Source organism: Fukomys damarensis, unplaced genomic scaffold, assembly GCF_012274545.1.
Source record: "Fukomys damarensis isolate Sample0158 unplaced genomic scaffold, DMR_v1.0_HiC HiC_scaffold_7, whole genome shotgun sequence".
NCBI lineage: Eukaryota > Metazoa > Chordata > Mammalia > Rodentia > Bathyergidae > Fukomys > Fukomys damarensis.
Genome location: NW_022900919.1, coordinates 18,823,549 through 18,843,465, shown reverse-complemented (window position 1 = coordinate 18,843,465; position 19,917 = coordinate 18,823,549). Strand labels below are relative to the sequence as shown.

The window sequence follows — 19,917 nt, the reverse complement described above, 5'->3', positions numbered from 1 at the left end:
TATATAAAATTTATATATAATTTATGTAAACCTATACACACAACAGCCAAAAAGCAGAAGCAACCCACATGTCTGTCAGTAGATGAGTGAATAAACAAAACGTGGCAGTCACACAAAGGAACAGCACTTAACTTTAGGAAGGAGGGAAATTCTGATATATGCTACAATGGCCAAGCCTTGATATTTATGTAAACCTATATTCACAACAGCCAAAAAGCAGAAGCAACCCACATGTCTGTCAGTAGATGAGTGAATAAACAAAACGTGGCAGTCACACAAAGGAACAGCACTTAACTTTAGGAAGGAGGGAAATTCTGATATATGCTACAATATGGCCAAGCCTTGAGGACATTATGAAAAGTAAAATATACCTGTAACAAAAAGATGAAGACTGTAATTCTACCCATGGCTGTCAAATTCAGAAACAGAAAGTAAAATGGTGGTTGCCAGGGAAGTTAGTTGTTGCGTAGTGGTTACAGAGTTTCCGTTTTGTAAGATAAAGAGTTCTGCAGATTGGTTGCAATGTCAGTGTCGGGGAGGGGATTTAGCTCAGCAGTTCGGTGGCCTGCCTTGCAAGTGCAAGGACCCAAGTTCAATCCCCGATACCAAACAAACAAACAAACAAACCACAACAATGTCAGTGTGCTTAATACGCTCGAACTGTACACTCATAAATGGTTAAGGTGGTAGTTTATATGTATTTTACTATGATTTAAAATGTCACTTAAACAAAGACTTGCAGCTTAATACTTGAAAATGCCAATCTAAATTTCTAGATTTTTCTCCAAGGGATGCTCTTCAACCTGGGGATCTTGTATAGCAATAACTACTCATGCCTGACCCTTCCCAGACTTTGGAAATCAGAACAGGATCTGGGTGTGGGTTCTTCTAGGGGATCACCAGGTGATTACAGTGTGAAACTGGGTTGAGAACCTCTGATCTACAGAACAAGGTCTCACCAGCTCAGATTAGCATGAGAAAGCATTTTTGATGCCCTGACTGTCCCTCTGACCATCTCCACTCCCTGCCCTTTCTACTTGCAGTAAGTATCCTTCACAGATGGGGGCGCCGCTCAGCCTTCTGGAAGCATCTGAATCAGAGTTACTAGCCTGGTGGTGCCTTTTTGAACATTTTAAGGTGCAGAGTTACTGAACTACAACCCCTGCTCACAAAGCAAGGTTTCTGCAAGGGGACCAGTCCCTGTGCAACATAACCAGGCACCTCCTCCAGACCAAACAAAACAAACTTTAAATCTCTACAACTGCCTTCTAGTAATATTTCTTGAAAAGAGTGAATCAGAAAAGCCATGTGGAATAAAATCTCACTGTAAGAACAATGCTCCGGCACAGTGGTCCTCCAAGTGTGGTGCCTTGAATAGTTCTCATCAGCTTCGGGTTTTCCTGACAATTGTTCAAAATGTTCATCCTCGGTCCTGCTCCAGACTTACCCAATCTGGAACTCTGGAGGTGAGGACCAAAGGAAATTTAAAGAGCCCCAGACCTTTGATTCAGTAGGTCTGGGTGGGCTCAGAATTCATATTTCTAACATGTTCTCAGGTGACGCCAATATTGTTGGTCCAAGGACCATGTTTTGAGAACCATGGTCCTAGCTGATGGGAAATTTTCTGCTTCTTTTGTTTATTTTTCAAGGGGAATTTTAAAAAATGCCTCATGGTATTCATACTAAGAAAATTCAGATGGGTGCCATGGTACATGTCTGTAATCCCAGTTACTAGAGAGGCTGAGGCAGGAGGACCGACAAGTTGGAAGGCAGAGAGGCAAGGCCCTATATCAAAAAGATATAAATAAATAAGTAAATGTCTGGGGGGATGTAGCTCAATGATAAAGTGCTTGCATAGCATGCATAAGGCCCTGGGTTCAGTCCCCAGCATGCCAAAGAAAGACAAAAGAGGAAAGGAAAAAAGGAAGGAAAGGAGGGGAGAAAGAAAGAAAAGAAAAAATAAAATCAAAATGATAATTAGAAATCAATTTTCACTGTCCATGTTAGAAAGGATTGTTGACAAGTTGACTGATATCCAGGACGGGAGAGGTTGTCAGTGTAGATCCATTCACTGCTGAGTACGCACACTGGTATAAGCCTTGGAGGGCAATATATATATTAACATATACTGATTTTGAAATAAAATTCTTGGGCCCAGCAATTCCACTGTGACTTTATAGTTTGACATACTTGCACACGTGTACAAAGATATATGCACAACAATGTTCCCTGCAGTACAGTTTGGAAACTACCCACATTTCTACTTAACCAGGACTAGTTAAATGAGGAGGCCCTGTAGTCCTGTCTGTTGACACGGAACAGCTGAGCCCTCTTAGTGAGGGGTGAGGCCGAGGGTAGGACCATGGGGTGTGGGGAGGGCACCATCTCCTGTGTAGGGTTGGGCTGGAAGGTACGAATGTACGTACTGACAGAGGATTTGCCGAAAAACTGTGTGGCACATGTTGCCTTTCTGAGGATAGGTCTAGTGGGGAAAGAGACTTTGTGTCATTCATTGTACCTTGGGGTAATCTGAATGTTTTTCAAATAAAAATCTTTAATTTTCATGGCAATACAAATTTTCAATAAAAAAATCTTCAATAAAATCCAGCCAATTTAAAAACCTAGCCCCCACAAAAAAGAATAACAACAACAAAATTTAAATCTTTATGTCGCCACCATTTCCTTGGGTTTCTGCCTAACATCTTTATGTTTTGCTCTAACATCAAGTGAGCCTCTACTGGATTATAAACTCCATAAGGTAAGGATGTTCTTGGTATTGCTTCCTGGTAGACCTGGGAGGCCAGCTGCTCAATGGACACTTAGCCACATCACCTAAATGAATGGATGCACTGTGCTCCAGGCTCTCTGCTAGGAGCTTCCACACAGACAAGGAAGCAGACTGAAAGACAGGAAGTCACTTGCCTTCCTTTCAAGTGAACCAGTAAGAGTGCTGGACTAACCCTCAAACCCAAGTCCTTAGCCTTATATCACAAATCTACCTAAGTAACAGTACTTCGGGGTTTTCCTGTTTAACTATTAAAAGTCTCACTTCTCCCTACCTGATTCCTATTAGACACATCCATCTATCTTTACTCAGTTTAGAGACTAAATACTTGAGTCCTGGAGCAGATGTTAAGATGTCACTGGGGCAGTTACAAAACTCAGATTTGCTATACTGCTGAAGAACTATTACAGCTAATTGTGTGGAGGGCACTTTGGGAGCCTCCTCTCAATGAAATCTAAACACATCTGATCTGGAGAAAAGGCCAGCCCTGCCTAATGCTGGACAAACTGTTGGGTTTTCTGTGAAGAGTTGCCACCTGTCCCCAGGTAAGGGAAGGGCAAGGATAGGTGTGCCTGCCCAGATCCAGAATGGCGCTGGGTCTCCTGGGACCACCACCTGAGGTCAGTGGCCAACACCCTCTTTGATTTTGGCCTCAACTTGTTCAACTAAACACTATAGTAATCTATTTTTTAATACTAGGGGATTTTAATGAGGTTCTATGTAGTTAATCCTGCTTAGCGCTGATGAGTACTGATAACAAGATTAGATATCTAATCTTACTGTAGCTCTTCAAAGACAAGATGAAATCTGAGACACTAGGCTGGTCTTGGCAAGACGAGGACAGGGCTGTCTTGGGAACTCAAACTGCTGAGATCACGAAAGACCTCTTGCCTTTTTCTTCAAGCCCTTCAAGAAAGACAAAGCAAAGACCTGCAGAAAGTGACTATTTCAAAAGCCATTTCCCAAATGACATTAGCATGACTAAGTATACTAAAATACAGGGCTCAGACAGTTGCTGTTCCTTGTGGGTGGAAACTCTGAGTCATCTCTGGAATCTCCATGCCAGGCCCAGGCCTGGCACTTGGTGGGTGTGTCACAAAATGTTAAGGTGGATAAAAAGGAAGTGTGATTCACGAGGAATGAAAGTACACAGTACTGGCTGGCCAGTGTGACTGGGGCGGAGGGCAGGAAACAAGTACCCACTAAGTTTAATCTAAGAGAAAATATGGTCAGGCTAATGGCATGGCTCACTTACAGGTGGGCGGTGGTGTGTGTGTGTGTCCAGCAGCCCCTGCTACTTCAAAGTAAAAATATACGAGTCATTTCTTAAAGCTAAGGGGAAGCTCCTGCTAAGCTGAGTCACTCAGGAAGAAAATAGCTGTAGAAATCAAGGGAGGGTTCCTCTGCTCAACACATCAGTTCCCCTTGTATCTGAAACAAAACGTGTACTATTTAGCCTTGTTTCCCTGGGTGCCCTCTGATAGGTGAAGGCAAGCATTTGGACCTCATCCTGAAAGCTCAGAACCTCTGCTCCTCCACATCCTGCTCTGGCTAAGACTTCCCGCCACATTCCCTGAGGTGCCCAGCCTGACTCAGCAGAGTCTTGCCAAGTGTTTTACCAGGATGCCCGACCGCTTGCAAATTCACCACCTTCACTTTCAACTTCTCTCTTCCTTCACTCTTCTCTCCTCCTCGCTTCCCACTGTGTCTTCTGCTATTATAAGAACTGACCATTTCATGCAGAGGCAACACAATTCAGAATTGTCAATCGGAAACACGTCTGCAACTCCTAATGGAGAGGTGTTTTGGATCCCGGAAAGTCTCCACAGCGTAGTGCAGAGGGGATGACCACACATCCTTGTTGGTCTGTGATAGTCCTGGAATTTGTCTGCTGCTCTGAGGTGCTATTTGGTTCCCCTTTACTCTCAAAATGTCCTGGGTGGGGTGCTAAATCACACAGTCACCCCAATACAGGTCCTCAGTCCTTTGCAAAGCTAGAGTGCTGATTTCTAAGCAAGGCAGTATTTTGTGGTCTTACCTTGAGATTCCAAGAAGTACTTTACAAGACAAAAACCTCCAGTGTTAAACTGGATTGGACATTAAAGATCTCCTACTCCTCCGAGCATCAAAATAGATGCTGTGGTTTCGAGTACTTCCTCTCAGCTTCTTGTCCAAAGCCAGAAAGTCAAGAGTTTAGAGATAAGAGCCTATTTCATTCAATTCAAACCTAGAAGGAAAATCATTTTAAATTGTTTGAACCCATTTTCAATGCCAAAATGCCTCTGATTGGTGTTTTATCAGAGAAGGATGCTAAGTTCTTTGGAGGTTCGTGGTCCTAAGGGACTCAGACAAAGGCAGGTGATTTTTATGCCTTTTATCTGGTTTGGAAGAGATTTATAAAACATCCTAGATTTTTTTTTCTCTTTGAATCAAGATTAAACTCATAAGAACCTTTATTGCCTGTCTTTTAATTTCCTAGTCATAAGACTTCAAGACATAAAGATGTGATCCAGAGGCCAGAATAATTACTAGCTGGGAAATTCTGGCTTTCCGCTCATCCTGTGACTGCTGGATTTGATCCAGCTACAATTTCTGTGAACAGCAGCACTGAGCTGCTGGGGTACAAGGCACTTAGCTAAAGACAGACAGAAGGAGCAGAATGCTTCCTGAATTTACTGGCCCGCTACAGTATTGCTGACAAAAGCACTCACGTTCCCAACACCGCCTGAGTTAGAAAATCAATTAAATCATAAAGAGTAAGCCAACATGTCTACTGCTGCAGCCTTCCAACAAAAGATTAAGCTCTCTATAATAAATACACTTCAAAAACATCTTTGAAACTTCTCCATCTTCGTTCTTTTCCAAGTGTTCTCGATTGATCACATTCACATGATAGGGATGGCCACTTGGCTTGATCCAGCATAGTACTCTATTTCAATAATAAATTACAGTTTGATAAATTCCACCCTCATGGGTGCTACTAGTCATCCTCACAGATATTTTCATCTTGGCCAGAACTTTGCTAGAATTAATCTTAAAGAATTAACACAAGGGCTGGGAAGGTAGCTCAGTGGTATAGCACTTGCCTAGAGGCCCTGGGTTCGATCTCTAGCACCACGAAACAAAACAAGACAGAAAGAGAGAGCTGATTCTGAATATGAAGCCAGAAACTTTGAGCTAGAAGTGTGTGGCCCAACCAGATCTGGCCTGGAGACTCATCCTGAAACTCAGGATGGACTGGAAAACAGCCATTGCAGCCTTCAAAATAACTACATGGCCTGCTCAACCCTCAACAGAGCCATAACCCAAGCCAAGTTCAAAAAACAAAAACAAACCCCAAAGAATTCTCAGCTTAACAAAAACAGGGTCTCCAACTGGTCCTTGCAGGAATTCAACAGTTCATATGAGGTCAACTGTGAAGCCAAGGTGGAGGCAAGGTCATTTAACTGTTCACATAAACCTATGCCTTTTCTCTTCCAAGTCGGCTTGCAGAAAACACAGAGTGAAGGACTAATAGAGATACTAATTGTTGTCATTTTCTGGTACTTGCTGGGCTCTATGCCATCTGATTTTATCTTACTGCCAATTTTCCCAGCAGCCCTACTCAGCTCTCTCCTCCAGGTACTTGGTCCCCAAAGCATAGGCTCTTGTTTTGTGCTGCACAGGCCTTTCCTGAGCAGACCTCTCTAAGTAATGTACCGAAGGCAGGAGATTAACAACCAGTAATATAATCCTTACAGACTGAGATCCAGTCCCTATCCTTGAAAAGGTTGCCATTAATAAATACTTTTGTTTGTTTGCTTCTTGAGACAGGGTCTTGCTACGTAGTGTAGGCTGGCTTTAACTCACTATGCAGCTCAGGCTCACCACAATCCTCCCACCTCAGCCTCCTGGTGAATACTTGACAAGCCCAGTGAATAAGCTTAGAATGATCATGGCTGTGCACCCCTCCCTACTCAAACTAGATGGTGGATACTTGGAAATTCTGGCTTTCACTTCATTCCTTGGCTGGTGGATCTGATCCAGCTACAGTTTGCTCTGAACACCAATACTGGGCTGTTGCTCAGCTGTTCTTTCTCCTAAAGCTGGGACTTGAACTCATACTGTCTTTTCATTATAGGTGCTGGCCCCATGAACATCTGGAGGATGCAAGAGCAATGAAAGGTCAGAGACCAAACCCATCAGGACCATTTTTGTGGCACTGAGAGGCTCTCGGATACTCTTGCCTTCAATCTGAAATGTACTCAAGCTGGGCATGATGCATACATTGGGAATGCGGAGGCAGGAGAACTGCTGCAAATTTGAGGCCAGCCTGGATTATATAGTGAGTTCAAGACCAGCATGAACTGCATAGTGATACCCTGTCTCAAAAAACAAAAACAAACAAACAAACAAACAAACAAAAGTACCTGTCTGGGAGCTACTTCCTATTTCCTTAGAAGGAGGAATAGGGACTCTCAGATAAATGATGAGATTGCTTGGGGTTCAACACCTGTGTCACCACTCAGCCACTTCGTGATCTTTGATGTGGAACTAATTATTCCACATTGTGAGCCCTCAGTTTCTTCAGCTGTAAAAAGGGGGTGGGTGACTGATTTAATATGTCATCTAAAGTACTCAGGAGAGTAGCTGGCACATAGCAAATGCCACGGAAATGACAGCTATCAATAAGAACAGTAATGTCTACTACCACCAAAGTAGGACAAATCTTTCTACACGTGCAAATATCCTTCTGTTCCTCTATACCCTAATGGATAGTATCCCGCATAGGAAATGAACACTACAACCGAGGTGGTTCTGAGTTGGGGAAATAAAAACGTAGTCTGAATGCTTGCTCTGCTGTTTAACATGACTCACAGCAAGGCACTTCATGTCCCTAAGCCTGTGAAGCGGGGAGACTAGTCTCAATCCTCAAGGAAATAAAGGTCAAGGGAAGTGACACATGTAAAGCCCCGCCCATGCCTGACACATTCACGAGTGTCCTGAGGATCTTCCTTAATGAATTTATCTTTTCAAGGCAGCACCGAGGGTTCTAAGAATGCATCATTACCCATTTAGGTGATTCTTCTGTGCAAGAAAGATCTCTTCACAACCATTTCTAATCATTTTAGCGAGGGTGGTCAGAAACAAGGAAGTACTGCTTATGTTGTTTGGAGCAGAGTTAGTTTGATAAGTGGGAAAAAGCTTTCATAATTTTCTCAGAAGCCAAGACTGGAGAGGGGCAGATATGTAACAGGAAAAGAAGAGTGCAGGATTCACGGCAAGGCCTTCTCTTGTTCTCTTCTGGTCATGATCACTATTTTTGCAAAGGAAAGACTCATGAGACCATCAGGCACATCTGCTTGAGATATGCTCGTTTGTAAAGTGTTACCTTTCGAGCACACACCACCCTTTCACAGCTATCACCTGGGGCTTCATTTGGGCAGCAGTAGGTAGTCTCTGACACAGAGAGGATTTCTGTGGGCTGAGCTGGATTCTGGGCACTGGGGAGACACAGGAGGGCGCAGGAAGACCACCTGCTCTCATGGAGTAAATGGGAATGGAGAATTAGGTGGAAGATAAAAAACAAATATTATGAAAACAATTGCATACCTTCAAATCTTAAGTGACTTGAAGGACATCAATGCAGGGATTAGGCAGGGAATGACTTGGGGGTGCAGTAAGGCCACATTCTATGGGAAAGAGCGAGAGAAGGGCTCTCTGAGAAAGTGACATCTTGATTGAGGCTCAAATGACAGAGGGAAGCCAAGTGAAAGCCACATATGGCTGAAGAAACAGGTCTTAGGCAGACCTGAGACCAGCAGGCCCTGGAGTCTCTCTGGAGTTTGGTGCTTGCCATGGCCAGAACTCAGGATAGGACCAGGTGGCCTGACTCGTGGGCTCTAGCATGTCCTGGGATCCAGAGTTCCATCAAGGCCCTTCCAGTTACCCTCCATGGAGGAGGCTGACTTGGTGGGGGGCCTGATAAAGGCGAGGGAAGGAAACTTAAGAGGCCTAAGAAACCTATCAGCCAACTGCAGCATTTGGACCTGACTTGGATCCTAGATTGAACAAGCTACAATTGAAAAGTAAATAAACGTGGGAACTGAACAGCTACTGAGAAGTATTATTTTAATTGTGATGATAACTATGGTGCTTATGTTTAGGTTACAGACTGAACAGCGGCCCTCAAGATTCATATGAAGTCCAAACCCCTCAGACTGTCACTGTACCTGGAAACAGGGCTTTTAAAGATGTAATTAAGTTAAAATGGGGTGGTCAGGGTAGGCTCCAATCCAATATAGTTGGTTTCCTTTAAGTAGTGGTTAGGATGCAGAGACACAGAGGGACAGGACCACATTCTGAACAAACTAACACAGTGGCTATCTACAAGTCAAGGGGAGAGGGCTGGGAAGAAACCAAACCGGCCAATATCTTGATCTTAGACTCCTAACTCCATAAATGTGAGAAAATGCATTTCTGTTGTGTAAGCCCCCCAGATTGCGGCATTTTGTTTTGTCCTAAATAAATTAAAACAGTTTATAAAGAGTCTGTGTGTCACAGTGATACACACTGAGATAGTCACAGGGGATGATAGGCTGATTGGGACTTGCTTCAAAATAATCTGTGAGAGGGGACATGGAAGGGGGAGGTTTACAGAAGAAGTAAGAGTGGCCATAAGCTGAATAATTACTGAAGTAGAGTGATGGCATGTTAGGATTTATTCTGGTTTATTCTACTATTTTTCCTACTTTCTGCATAGTTTGAAATTTTCTATAATAAAAAGTGGAAACAAAAAATCAAAACAAAACTAATGAGGAAACATAGGATAAGACCTATGTCCACGGCTTTGAAAACCTTGGTTATACTACAGGTTCCCCATGAGCTGGGCTCTGAGCACTGTTGGGTCAGTATGGACTCACTGACCTACACAAGGAGAACTAGAAGTTCTTTATGGAGACGTGGAAGAAGATGCCATGTCCCCAGAAGAGAAAAGTACTCTCCAAGTTAATTTATAAATTAAAACCCTTACTTTAAAATTGGGATTAACTGTTCTAGAGTTGGCCAATACCTACTTTCCCTTCCTGGGATCTCTACCCTATGGAAGGTATAAATTGCGGCTATCATTTCTGGGCAGAAGCTTCAAGAGCCAGTCTTTTTCCATGCTCTGAGAGGCTGGCAATGTCCAGCTGGTGTCTGCTCCTGGAGCCTGGTTCCTCATGTGAGGAGGCAATGACGGGGACCCAGAACTCCCAGCTATGCCATGATGGATGTGGAGAGGGAGGCAGAAAAAAAATCTGTTTTTAAACCACTGGGTTTTAGGAGTTCTTTCTATAACATAATCTACTCTTTCCTGTCTGATACAGAAATTCAATGCAGAACTTGACTGAATAATCGTATAATTCAACTGAAAGAAAAAGGCAGGGAGATAAGAGAACATTCTGAAGAAGCAAGTAGACCTTATCACAAAGCAACAATAATTAAAAGTTAACAATGAGCCAGATGTGGTGGGCCAGGTCTGTAATCCTGTACCTCTGGGAGGCCAAAGTCAAGCCCAACCTAGGCAACTTAGTGATTTATCAAATCCTGTCTCAAGGTAAAAAAATAAAAAAGGGGCTGCTTATTGTAAGGCCTTGGATTCAATACCCAGTACCACAATAAATAAATAAATAAATAGGAATTAATGATATTGAACATAGAAATAAACCTTCACAGTTATGTACATTTGTCTTTTTTTTTTGGTACTGGGGATCCAGCTTGGGACCTTGCAATTGCGAGGCAGGTGGCAGAATCACTGAGCTAAATCCCTGGTCCATATGTACATTAGTTCTTATATTAAAAAGTCTATAATATGCAGCTAACACACTAAGGAATTTAATACCTATTAACTGTGATAAAAGTTTTTCTGTTCTATGATGTTACCTTGAGCTGCCTCAGTTTACCAGGCAAAAGCTACAAACCCAGGCTTTGCTTTAACATACGAGACCATCTTGTTTAAGGGAGTCTGATCCTTATTCACCTGTCCAGAGAACTATTTATTAAAACAGGTCATTTTAAGTCAACATAACACATATCAATAGCACCTAAGGAAACACTAGTGCTTTCTCTCATTAGTGGCTTCTGAGCTACCACGGATGTTTTACATTTTAGATCTCATTAAAGTGTCTGAATTCTAAATTTTCTAACTCTTCAGGGTTACATCTGGCTGACCTTATCCCCTAAAGATTAAAAGATGCACTTCAACAGTTAAAAGATGCACCAGTATATAAAAAGCTAAGTAGCACGGCTAGAAAAATCACCCATCTTGTCCAGGTCACCTGTCTTTCTTTAAAATCACTACAGTATAACAAACTATAGGAATTTACTTCTGAAATTCCAAGGAAACAAATATGTAACAAGAAACACAAATAAGGGAGATAAGAAAAATTACTTTTTAATACTGGGGGGCTAAAGCTCTTCCTAGATGGGCCTACCTCCTCCCCATTGATTTTTTTGTGCTTAGATTTAACATACTGGTCCATACTATCATTATTGTTGTTATTGATTTTAGTGATACTGAGATTGAACCCTGGGCCTTTGCACTGGGCTATATCTCCAGCCCTTTTAAATTTTTATTTTTATTTTGGGACAGGCTCTTGCTAAGTCACTAAAATGCCTGGGCTGGGCTTGAACTTGCCATCCTCCTGCCTCAGCCTCCCCGAGTACTGGCATTACAGGTAGGCACCATCAGGCCTGGCTTACCCTATGCATGCTCTTGACAGGAATGCTTTTCTGTTCAGCTTGTCCTCCCAGAGCCTGCTGCTCTGTCCAGGAGCACCAATTCCTTGTGAGCCAATCTGTTCACCAGCTCAACAGTGGGGACCTAGTGTGACTCCCACCTACCCCTCTCTTTCTACTCTTTCACACCGCTCTGGAATTATCTGTTGATAGCCCTGTCTCCCTCTGCAGAACTCAATTATCTGGGTCACACAGAGCATTGCTAGCCTCTCACGAACATTAACAGCTTCTAAGTATTTAAGAACAAACCTAATACTGTGACTCAACTGTTCACCAGGACCTTTGTGACACACACCTAATTGTAGTCCTCATTACCGTAGCTGGAGAATTGGGAACTTGAGCAAACTGCTCCAGGCCACACAGCCAGTCTCGGGCAGGCCAGGGCTCTGGTACAGAGCTGGTCTCTTACTCTTTGAAAACGCACCCCACACAGAGCCTGCTTTTCTTGCTCCTTCTGCTTCCAGACCCCTGGACTCTGTAATGCCTTCCATATAGCCTTCTGCTTTACCACCCACAGTACCCTGGGGGCCACAGGACCTGAACCCCTCAGGCATAGCTCTGCTACCAGTTCCAAGAGGGTTCTGGAGGCCAGTGAAGCTGGAGGGCCCCCATCTGAGCTTTCCAACTTAAGTGGTGCGATGCCCTTGCTCAAACTTGGTCTCTGCCTGAGATTTTCAGCAGAAGTGATTATCTCCTGGCCACTGTGAGGTAATGGGGTTTATGTCTGTGGAGACCTTGGCACTGTGACTGGCACACATCAGTGCCCTCGCTGGCATTTCTTATCTTGTGCTGTTGGCAGGCTCGCTGCTAGACAGCACTCCCAAGCCTCTGCCTGGCCCTGTGGCCAGGCTACACCTCCCATCCTCTGCTTGTATAGATGGAGCTTTATGTCTACCTACAAGATCTTATACTCATTTCCATTGTGTTAGAATTCACCTATTTCTACCCTTTGGATCCAGTTCTTTCTCCCACATACTCATCTGTGTCATCTGCAAGCTGGATATTGAACAGAGCCAGTGTAAATGGGTGTCTGCAGGTACGAGAGTAAGCACAGAGGAAAGAATGGTCAACCCTTTGCCCAACCCTGTGCCTGGCACGAAGCAGCTGTGAGTGTTCATGCTTCCCTATCCTGAACCTTTCCACACCTGCCCTGCGGGAGACAGTGCCCTTATGTGTTACCAGTGACAGTGTCAGTTGGAATGACCTTGCGGAGAGACAATCTTAAAAGTCATCTCTGGAAATTTACTCTAAAGAAGTCATTACAGAGAGGAAAAAATTCTTATGTGCATGATATTTATAACATCATTGTTTAAAATGCTGGAAAACTTTAAATAACCTACATACCCTCCAAAGAGGAATGGTTCAATAAACTATAACAGAGTGATAACAGTAATGTGGCTGTCCATATGATTAAATATAATGACTATGTATCTTTATGTTGGTGACTATAAAGTTATTAAAGTAAGTCAGTATATATATGTGTGCATGTGCGTGTGTGTGTGCGTGTGTGGCATGACTGCAACTAAAGAAAAACTACATACAGTGCTTGCCTTGGCAGCACATATACTAAAATTGGAATGATACAGAGAAGATTAGCATGGCCCCTGCACTAGGATGAAAATCTACACATACACGTAAACTAAGACAATGGGAAGATAAAGAAATAGAAAATTAGTTTTGGCAAGATTATAGACATAATTTTTGTAGTTTCCATTAAAACACAATTTATTTGGTCATAAACATCCCAAATGTTTGTGCATAGATGCATAATTCTATGTGATTATTCTTTATGTGTAGATATATAATCAGAAGGGAGAGCTAAACAAGCATCAAGGGCAAACGATCCAGAAGTCAGACTCTTAGCTAACAGAAGACTTCCACTGAGTTAAGAAGCATTCACCTAACCATGAGAGCCGATTTCTGTCCTCTAGGAACCTGAAAGTCCAGGGAGTTGCTGATGTTCCACTGACACTCACACGCTGCCTCACACCTGCCAGTCACAAGAGTCTGAGGAGTGCCTGAGGGCATAAATTCTGCTACCCAATCTACCTGGCTCCCAACCCACTCTGGCACTCACCAGCCAGGGGACTGTGGGCAAGACTTTTCTCTGTGAGGTGCAGCAACTGCCTCTTTCAGCAGGGGTGGTGCAGTGGCCACCCCAGAGTAAGGCATGTAAGGCGTGGCATCAGAGATGCCCAGTACTGCTATTAAATGGGTGCCCCATCTCTTGCAGAGAGGAAGAAATTATAAACTAAAAAGAAAAAGAAGGCAGAAACAGAAGTAGCAACACATTAAAGTGAGGAGAGAAAACAGGAACCTCTATGGGCTGTGGACCGTGTTTACCGTAGGTGAACATGCGTGGTGAGGTCAGCTCAATGTTGGGCAGGGCGCCCAGGTGGTTCAGCACAGCACACCGATAGCCATTTTTCTGTGCATAGTCAACGAAGGTGCGGATGTACTGCTTCTCGCTGTGGTTGGCAATTCCAGGGCAGATGACCATGGTGACATCATCTGTAGGATAGAGAAAGAGATCCTCACATAGCTGACTACCATGATATGATAAATAGACCAGTATCTCCTGGTGTCTTCTTTATTTTTGGGTTTTTTGGAGACAGGGTCTCGCTAGGTAGTTTGGGTTGGTCTTGAACTCACTATGTAGCCCAGGCTGGCCCTGAACTCATGGTGGTTCTTTTGCCTCAGCCTCCCAAGTGCTGGGATTATAAGCATGCACCACCACACCCAGCTAGGAGAAGGGAATTTAATGTAACTCTTTTCATTCAATTCACTGGAAAAGATGTCTTTCCCTTTTAGCTGGAGCTGTCTATTTTAGTGCTTCCCTAACTATTTATGAAGGGTTTATTTTTAAAACTTCCAATCCATCATGGACTTATACTTTTGAAAAATATACTAGATATTAATTACTAGAAAAATGAAATAAAAACACATAAACCTCAATTTTTAAAATTAGATCCAACAGATATAAAACTGCTACACAAGTGTCTGAATATCACTCCTGTGTGAAGTTCCAAATGAACAAATGAATAGTGGAAAACCAGACCCCTTTGACTCAGTGATTTTATTTTCAGACATTTGTTCTATAGATTTATCTATATATATATAAAACAATATACATATATATATAATAGGCTTTTAATGGCAAAAGGTTGGACACAGTCTAAATATCCAGAAATAGGGTCAGGTTGGATAAATCACTGCATATCCAAGGGACAAAATATTTAAAAATAATGAGATTTTTACATGATCCCAGATGGGAAGCTCTGTAATATGTATTAAGTAAAAAATGCTAGGTGCAGAAAAAGTTAGAGTATACTGCCATTTATGCAGAGAAAAAAAAAGGTATGTATGCTTATCAATGCACCTGCCAGCTCTACAATCATAAGTAAGAACCTTAGCAGTGGGTTCTACTGGAGAGAGCTATGGGAGGAGAGATGAAGAGTGACTCTTTTTACTGTAGGTCTTTAGTACTTTTTGAATTTTCTATCCTGAGCATAAATTATCTATCTGAAGACATGAACACATTTTCTTTAAAACTATTTTATTAAATCTGATCATAATTTTCCTTTAGATTAAGATAAAACAATTGAAAAATTCTTAATGTTGGTAAAAAATATAATTTAATAAACAATTCTATAAGATGCATGAAGAGTCCTAAACATTTTATAAACACTGATCTAATATTTAGATTCTTGGAATCTTGCTAAAATTTTATCTTTAAGACTGCTTAGTATAGAATTATTTATAGTGACAAAATATCATAAATAAGCTAAATGCTCAACAATAGAAAAATTTTAAATTATAGTTATCACCACACTGTACACTATTCAGCAGTCTTTAAAGTTATGTTTTTGAAGATATTTAGGCTTTTAATGATATGTGGAAAAAGGGCTTTTCTGCTTGGAGCATTTTAGAGGGATAGATACTGCCTTCCCCAGAATCACCTTCATCAGTCCTTTCTGGGACAGGAGTGACAGAAAGACATAGGCAAATATAACTAAGAACCTTTCAACTCCCCATTTGCTCCTACTATAAGAAGAGCAGACTGGTGAGGCTAAATTTCATACTTCCACAGTAGAAGAAGTAAAAGCCTCATAAACAAGAGAAAGGAAACACTGAACTAGGTGTGGTGGAGAAATAAATGTTTGAAGAGCAGCTGTGAGGTTTATAAACAGAATGTGAGCTCTTGTCCTGTCCTTGTCCCCAGGCTGTCCACAAGTGTGTCCAGGACCCTGCATTCCAGTGGGGAGATGGCACACAACTGCACACATGACTTTTCAGAGCTGCAGGAACAGGGAGGGACTAAAGCAGAGGTACAATGAGTCTATTAGGAAGGCAATGCCTGTCAGGGGAGTCGGGACTCTGAGGAGGTGAAATCTAAGCTGAATGACAAGGAGTAGATAGCCATGTAAGATCTGGAGATGAGCCTTCCAGGCAGAGCGAACACAGACTTTTGTTAGCAGTTACTCAGCAGCTCCAGCTACTTTAAATAACTGAAAGTTGTAATACCTTTACTGGAATTTACTCACAAATAATTACCACACTTCAGATTAAAAAAACAAAAACAAAAACAAAACTGCTTCTGAAAATGTTCTCTTCTGGTAAGAACAGCATGCAAAAGAATGCTGGTACCTTACTACTCTTCCTCAAAAATCCTCATATGAAGCATTTTGTCAGTAGTGTTTACTGTATAGACTGGATAGAATAATGCCAATCCCAGGGATGGTGATTTAGCTCAGTGGTTCTGCTGTCTGCCTTGCAAGTGCCAGGTCCCGAGTTTAATCCCCGGTTATAAAAAAAAAAGAACAATGCCAATTCCAACAGCAATGGAAACTAGAGTTGTTTCTCCCCTACAATAAATATGACCTTAATGTGTCTCTCTGTCCAAGGAAACCTATGCATAAGGCATCTAAGAGCCTTATGTAATGTTATTCCACAAAGCCAGGCTACATTGCTTCTCCAAGCCGGTTTCCTCATCATTCAGTGGGGATGGTAAAGCGCTGACCTCACAGGGTTCTGAGGGGATAACAGTAGATATAAAGTACTTAGAACAGTCCAGCCTCTGGTACTGACATTGACTCAGAGGCCTGGTCCTGGTGGGGCTGGGCTCCAAGCTCACCTCTGGCTGTAACACTATTTCCAGTATTTCACAAGAGGATTTGAAAACTATTCTGCATTGATTTCTGCAGAGCTTTGATTGGGACTGGCAAGCACATGTTGGAGCCAATCCTTGTAAGCTGCTCCTAATTGATAAATCTCCAGCAGACTCCTGGCTAATTGGACAGAAGGTAGCATAAGCATTTGCACCAGGTTTCCCACTTGCTATTGTTCCTCTGTGAGATGGATTCCTGCAACCTAAACTAGCTCACCTCCAACACAGTGCTCAGCCAAGGGCTCAAAGAGGTCAAATGTTGATGTGGCTCCATCAGACATGGTGATGAACTTCCGGTGGCCATAAGGGTGTGGCGACCTCACCCTTCCCATCTTCCCATACAAGGCTGTCTGGATATGTCCACTTTTCCCCCAGATCAATGGTGGAATGTATCTGAGAAAGAAGGAGAGGGGAGGTCAATTTTCTCCACGTTCTTGGACAAAGCTTTCACTTTATTTAAGCTGTTTTCCTGACACATTCTGTACACTAAGCACAAACATAAAGTTTTTTTTTATTACCTTCCATTCATGCCATGATTCACCCCCTTCCCCATTTATTAACACATGCTGCCTACATCAGATTGGCTTCAGAAATCAACCAGGGCATACTTACATAGAGATTTTAAATTTAAGGTGTTAAGTAATTCAACAGGGATATTTCCATAAGAATAAAAAAAATGCAAGTGATAATTTTGAACACATTTTAACCTGACAAGGTTAGTCTGATGATTATCAAACACAGTGCTCACTTCTTACCCTACCCTTGGCAAGATGGGCTGTAACTGTCACCATTGCTCCATTACTGGAACCTCAAGCTCTCAGTGATACTCAGAATGGTTGCAAACTCATCCAAGAGCCTGTAAGTAATTTGGGTTTGTGCATGGGAGCACCAATGTGTGTCCCACAGGATGTGCTAGAAGGGCAGAGCAATGGAAATATTTGTTGTGTTCATATAGGATCAAGGCTTGTTTGCCTCTGCAAGGACAATGCCTCCCCTACATCCATCCTTTGTGAAAATACAAGTGATGCTTGGCCTGAGTAGGAAATTAAAAAAACACAAAGCAGTTAATTACTGGGAAAAGGTGTTCCAGGTTATAATTAAGTGACCATGGTTCACAAGCACAGTACAAGGTGATCCTATTTACTGAAACTGCTACTGGTTTCTTGCCCATGGCTTTTCGCCCAGGCTTGACAGTAGGCCAGGATGTGTGTGCCACATAAAGTAGAGTAATATAATATAGCACAGTGATGATATCAACCTTTCATCTCTGTACTGTGTCACAGTGGTGTTTTATTAATAATTTACCTTAACCTATTTGCCAACCCATGCTTATCATTTCTCTCAAAGCCAGATGATCCCAGAGGCCCTTCTTTGATTTATTTTTTGTGGATATAATTAATGAAATCCAAACAGAGGTAAGAGAAGAGAAGCTATCCCCTAAGTCAGTTTCCAGACAAGCTTCTTCCTGGGGTTGGGGAGGAGAGGGAAGAGTATTTTAAAACTGAAAGGACATGTAACACAACAGGTGAAAATATCAGTGCAGAAGCTATGGCATATGGAAAGCAGATGAAGACATTTATAAGAGTTGAGTGGATTATGACAGTAACAAAAAAAGCAACCTTATAAAAATTATGTCAATGTGGCAACTAAATACTATATAGAATTTAGCCATGTAATCTATAAAGGATCTTAGACTACAATGTTGGACCTAGACTGTGCATATGGTGAGAAGAATGACCCAAGGAACCAAACTCTTTAACTATGCTTAAAGGAAAATTTAAAAAGAAAAAAAAATTTTTTTTCTTGCTTATTGTTATGGTTTAGATCTAGATATCTCCCAAAGCCTCATGTGTTCAGAGGTGGGATCTTTGGAAGGCAAATGAATTTGGGGGGATCATAGCTGATTTTCTTTTAAGGAGGTGAGGTGTGGTAGGTCATTGTGGGTGTGACTAGGAAGGTTAAATCTCCCTTCCTAAGTCCTCTTTTTTACTCTTTCTCTGCTTTCTGTCCAACATACTATGAGCAGCTCTTCTCTGCCATGCCATCTTGCCTTGGAGCCAGCTGACTGGATGGAAACCTGAGCCAAAATAAATCCCTCCTCCTTTAAATTGCTGAGTATTTTATCCCAGAAATAAGGGAAGTGTCTAAGACAGATTTTGGTACCAGAGAAGCAATGTTGTTGCTGAGATGCTGCCTGGTCATGTGGTTCAGAAGCCTTTGGAATTGGCTTAGGGAAGTTTTGGAGATGTAGCTAAACAAATCCAAGAATGCTGTAAATTGAGCTCAATGAAAGATTGTTGGTGGTGTTCAGAAGACCAGAAAGCTGATAAAAATGCAGAGGAGGCTCCTGCCTGGCAAGTGCAAGGGCCTGAGTTTGATTCCGTGTACGGGGGTGGTGGAGAAGTAGATGGAAAAGGCCAAGCTCAGGAGCTTTGAGATGGGAACAAGGATTATATTGGCAGTTGGATGCCAGGCCATGTATGCTATGGTTTTGCAGAAAATCTGTCTGCATTTTGTTCATGTTCTAAGACTTTGCAGGAGACAGAGATTTAGGGCAGCAGACTAATTAATCTGGCAGAGAAAATTTCAAGGCAGACCAATGTTCTATTTATAGAACATTTAGAGCTTGCTGCTTTTAGTGAGACCCACTGTCAGAAACAGAAGCAAAGAATTCATTTCAAAAGTTTTCAGTTTTTCCAGGAAGAAAACACCCAGAAGAACATAGCTGAAAAGATTGGCATTAAAAAGAAGCCAAGTACTTTGGATCAAGATGGCAGGAAAAATGGCTTGAGGGCATGTCAGGAATCAGCAAGACTCTCCTTTTGTAGGTTCAAGGGTGTAAGGGTGTAAGACTTTGCTTTGAGAAGAGAGCCTCATGGAACTCTGGGGCCACCTAGAGAATTAGTTCCCTGGGATTCAGAAGCAGTGCTTACCCATGCAGACACTCAGAGGCCTCTGCAGCTGCAATTCAAGGCAGCTTGGCTACTGCTTGGTGACAGACCTTGGTGTCATCTATGTGGTCCTGGTTTTATAGACATGTGGAATGCAAGAGTTATGTGGTTAGAGAGGCTTCTACCCAAATTTCAGAAAAAGGCCTGGGAGGCCAGGCAATGAGACTATAAAGGGCAGCATGTGAAGCTGTGAGAGTGAAGCCCAAAGTGCAGTGGAGACTCCAGAAATTGGAGAAGCCAAGAACACAGAATACTTG

The 19,917-nt window shown here is 42.3% G+C and overlaps 1 protein-coding gene and 1 non-coding gene across 3 annotated transcripts in view; one reads left to right on the top strand and one right to left on the bottom strand.

Annotated features, from left to right (window-relative positions):
* The window catches only part of Abhd2 (abhydrolase domain containing 2, acylglycerol lipase), a 101,077-nt gene that overhangs the window by 25,895 nt on the left and 55,265 nt on the right, over nt 1-19,917 (bottom strand). For both annotated transcript variants that reach the window (XM_010621047.3, XM_010621048.3), the window contains 2 exons: nt 16,927-17,102; nt 13,886-14,053 (listed from right to left, as the gene is read on the bottom strand). In XM_010621047.3, the coding sequence (XP_010619349.1) occupies nt 13,886-14,053; nt 16,927-17,102 (344 nt within the window). The remainder of the gene's footprint in view (nt 1-13,885; nt 14,054-16,926; nt 17,103-19,917) is intronic.
* Nucleotides 13,085-13,191, top strand: LOC117285257. Its single transcript, XR_004516240.1, has one exon. It is a non-coding gene; the product is annotated as a U6 spliceosomal RNA (small nuclear RNA).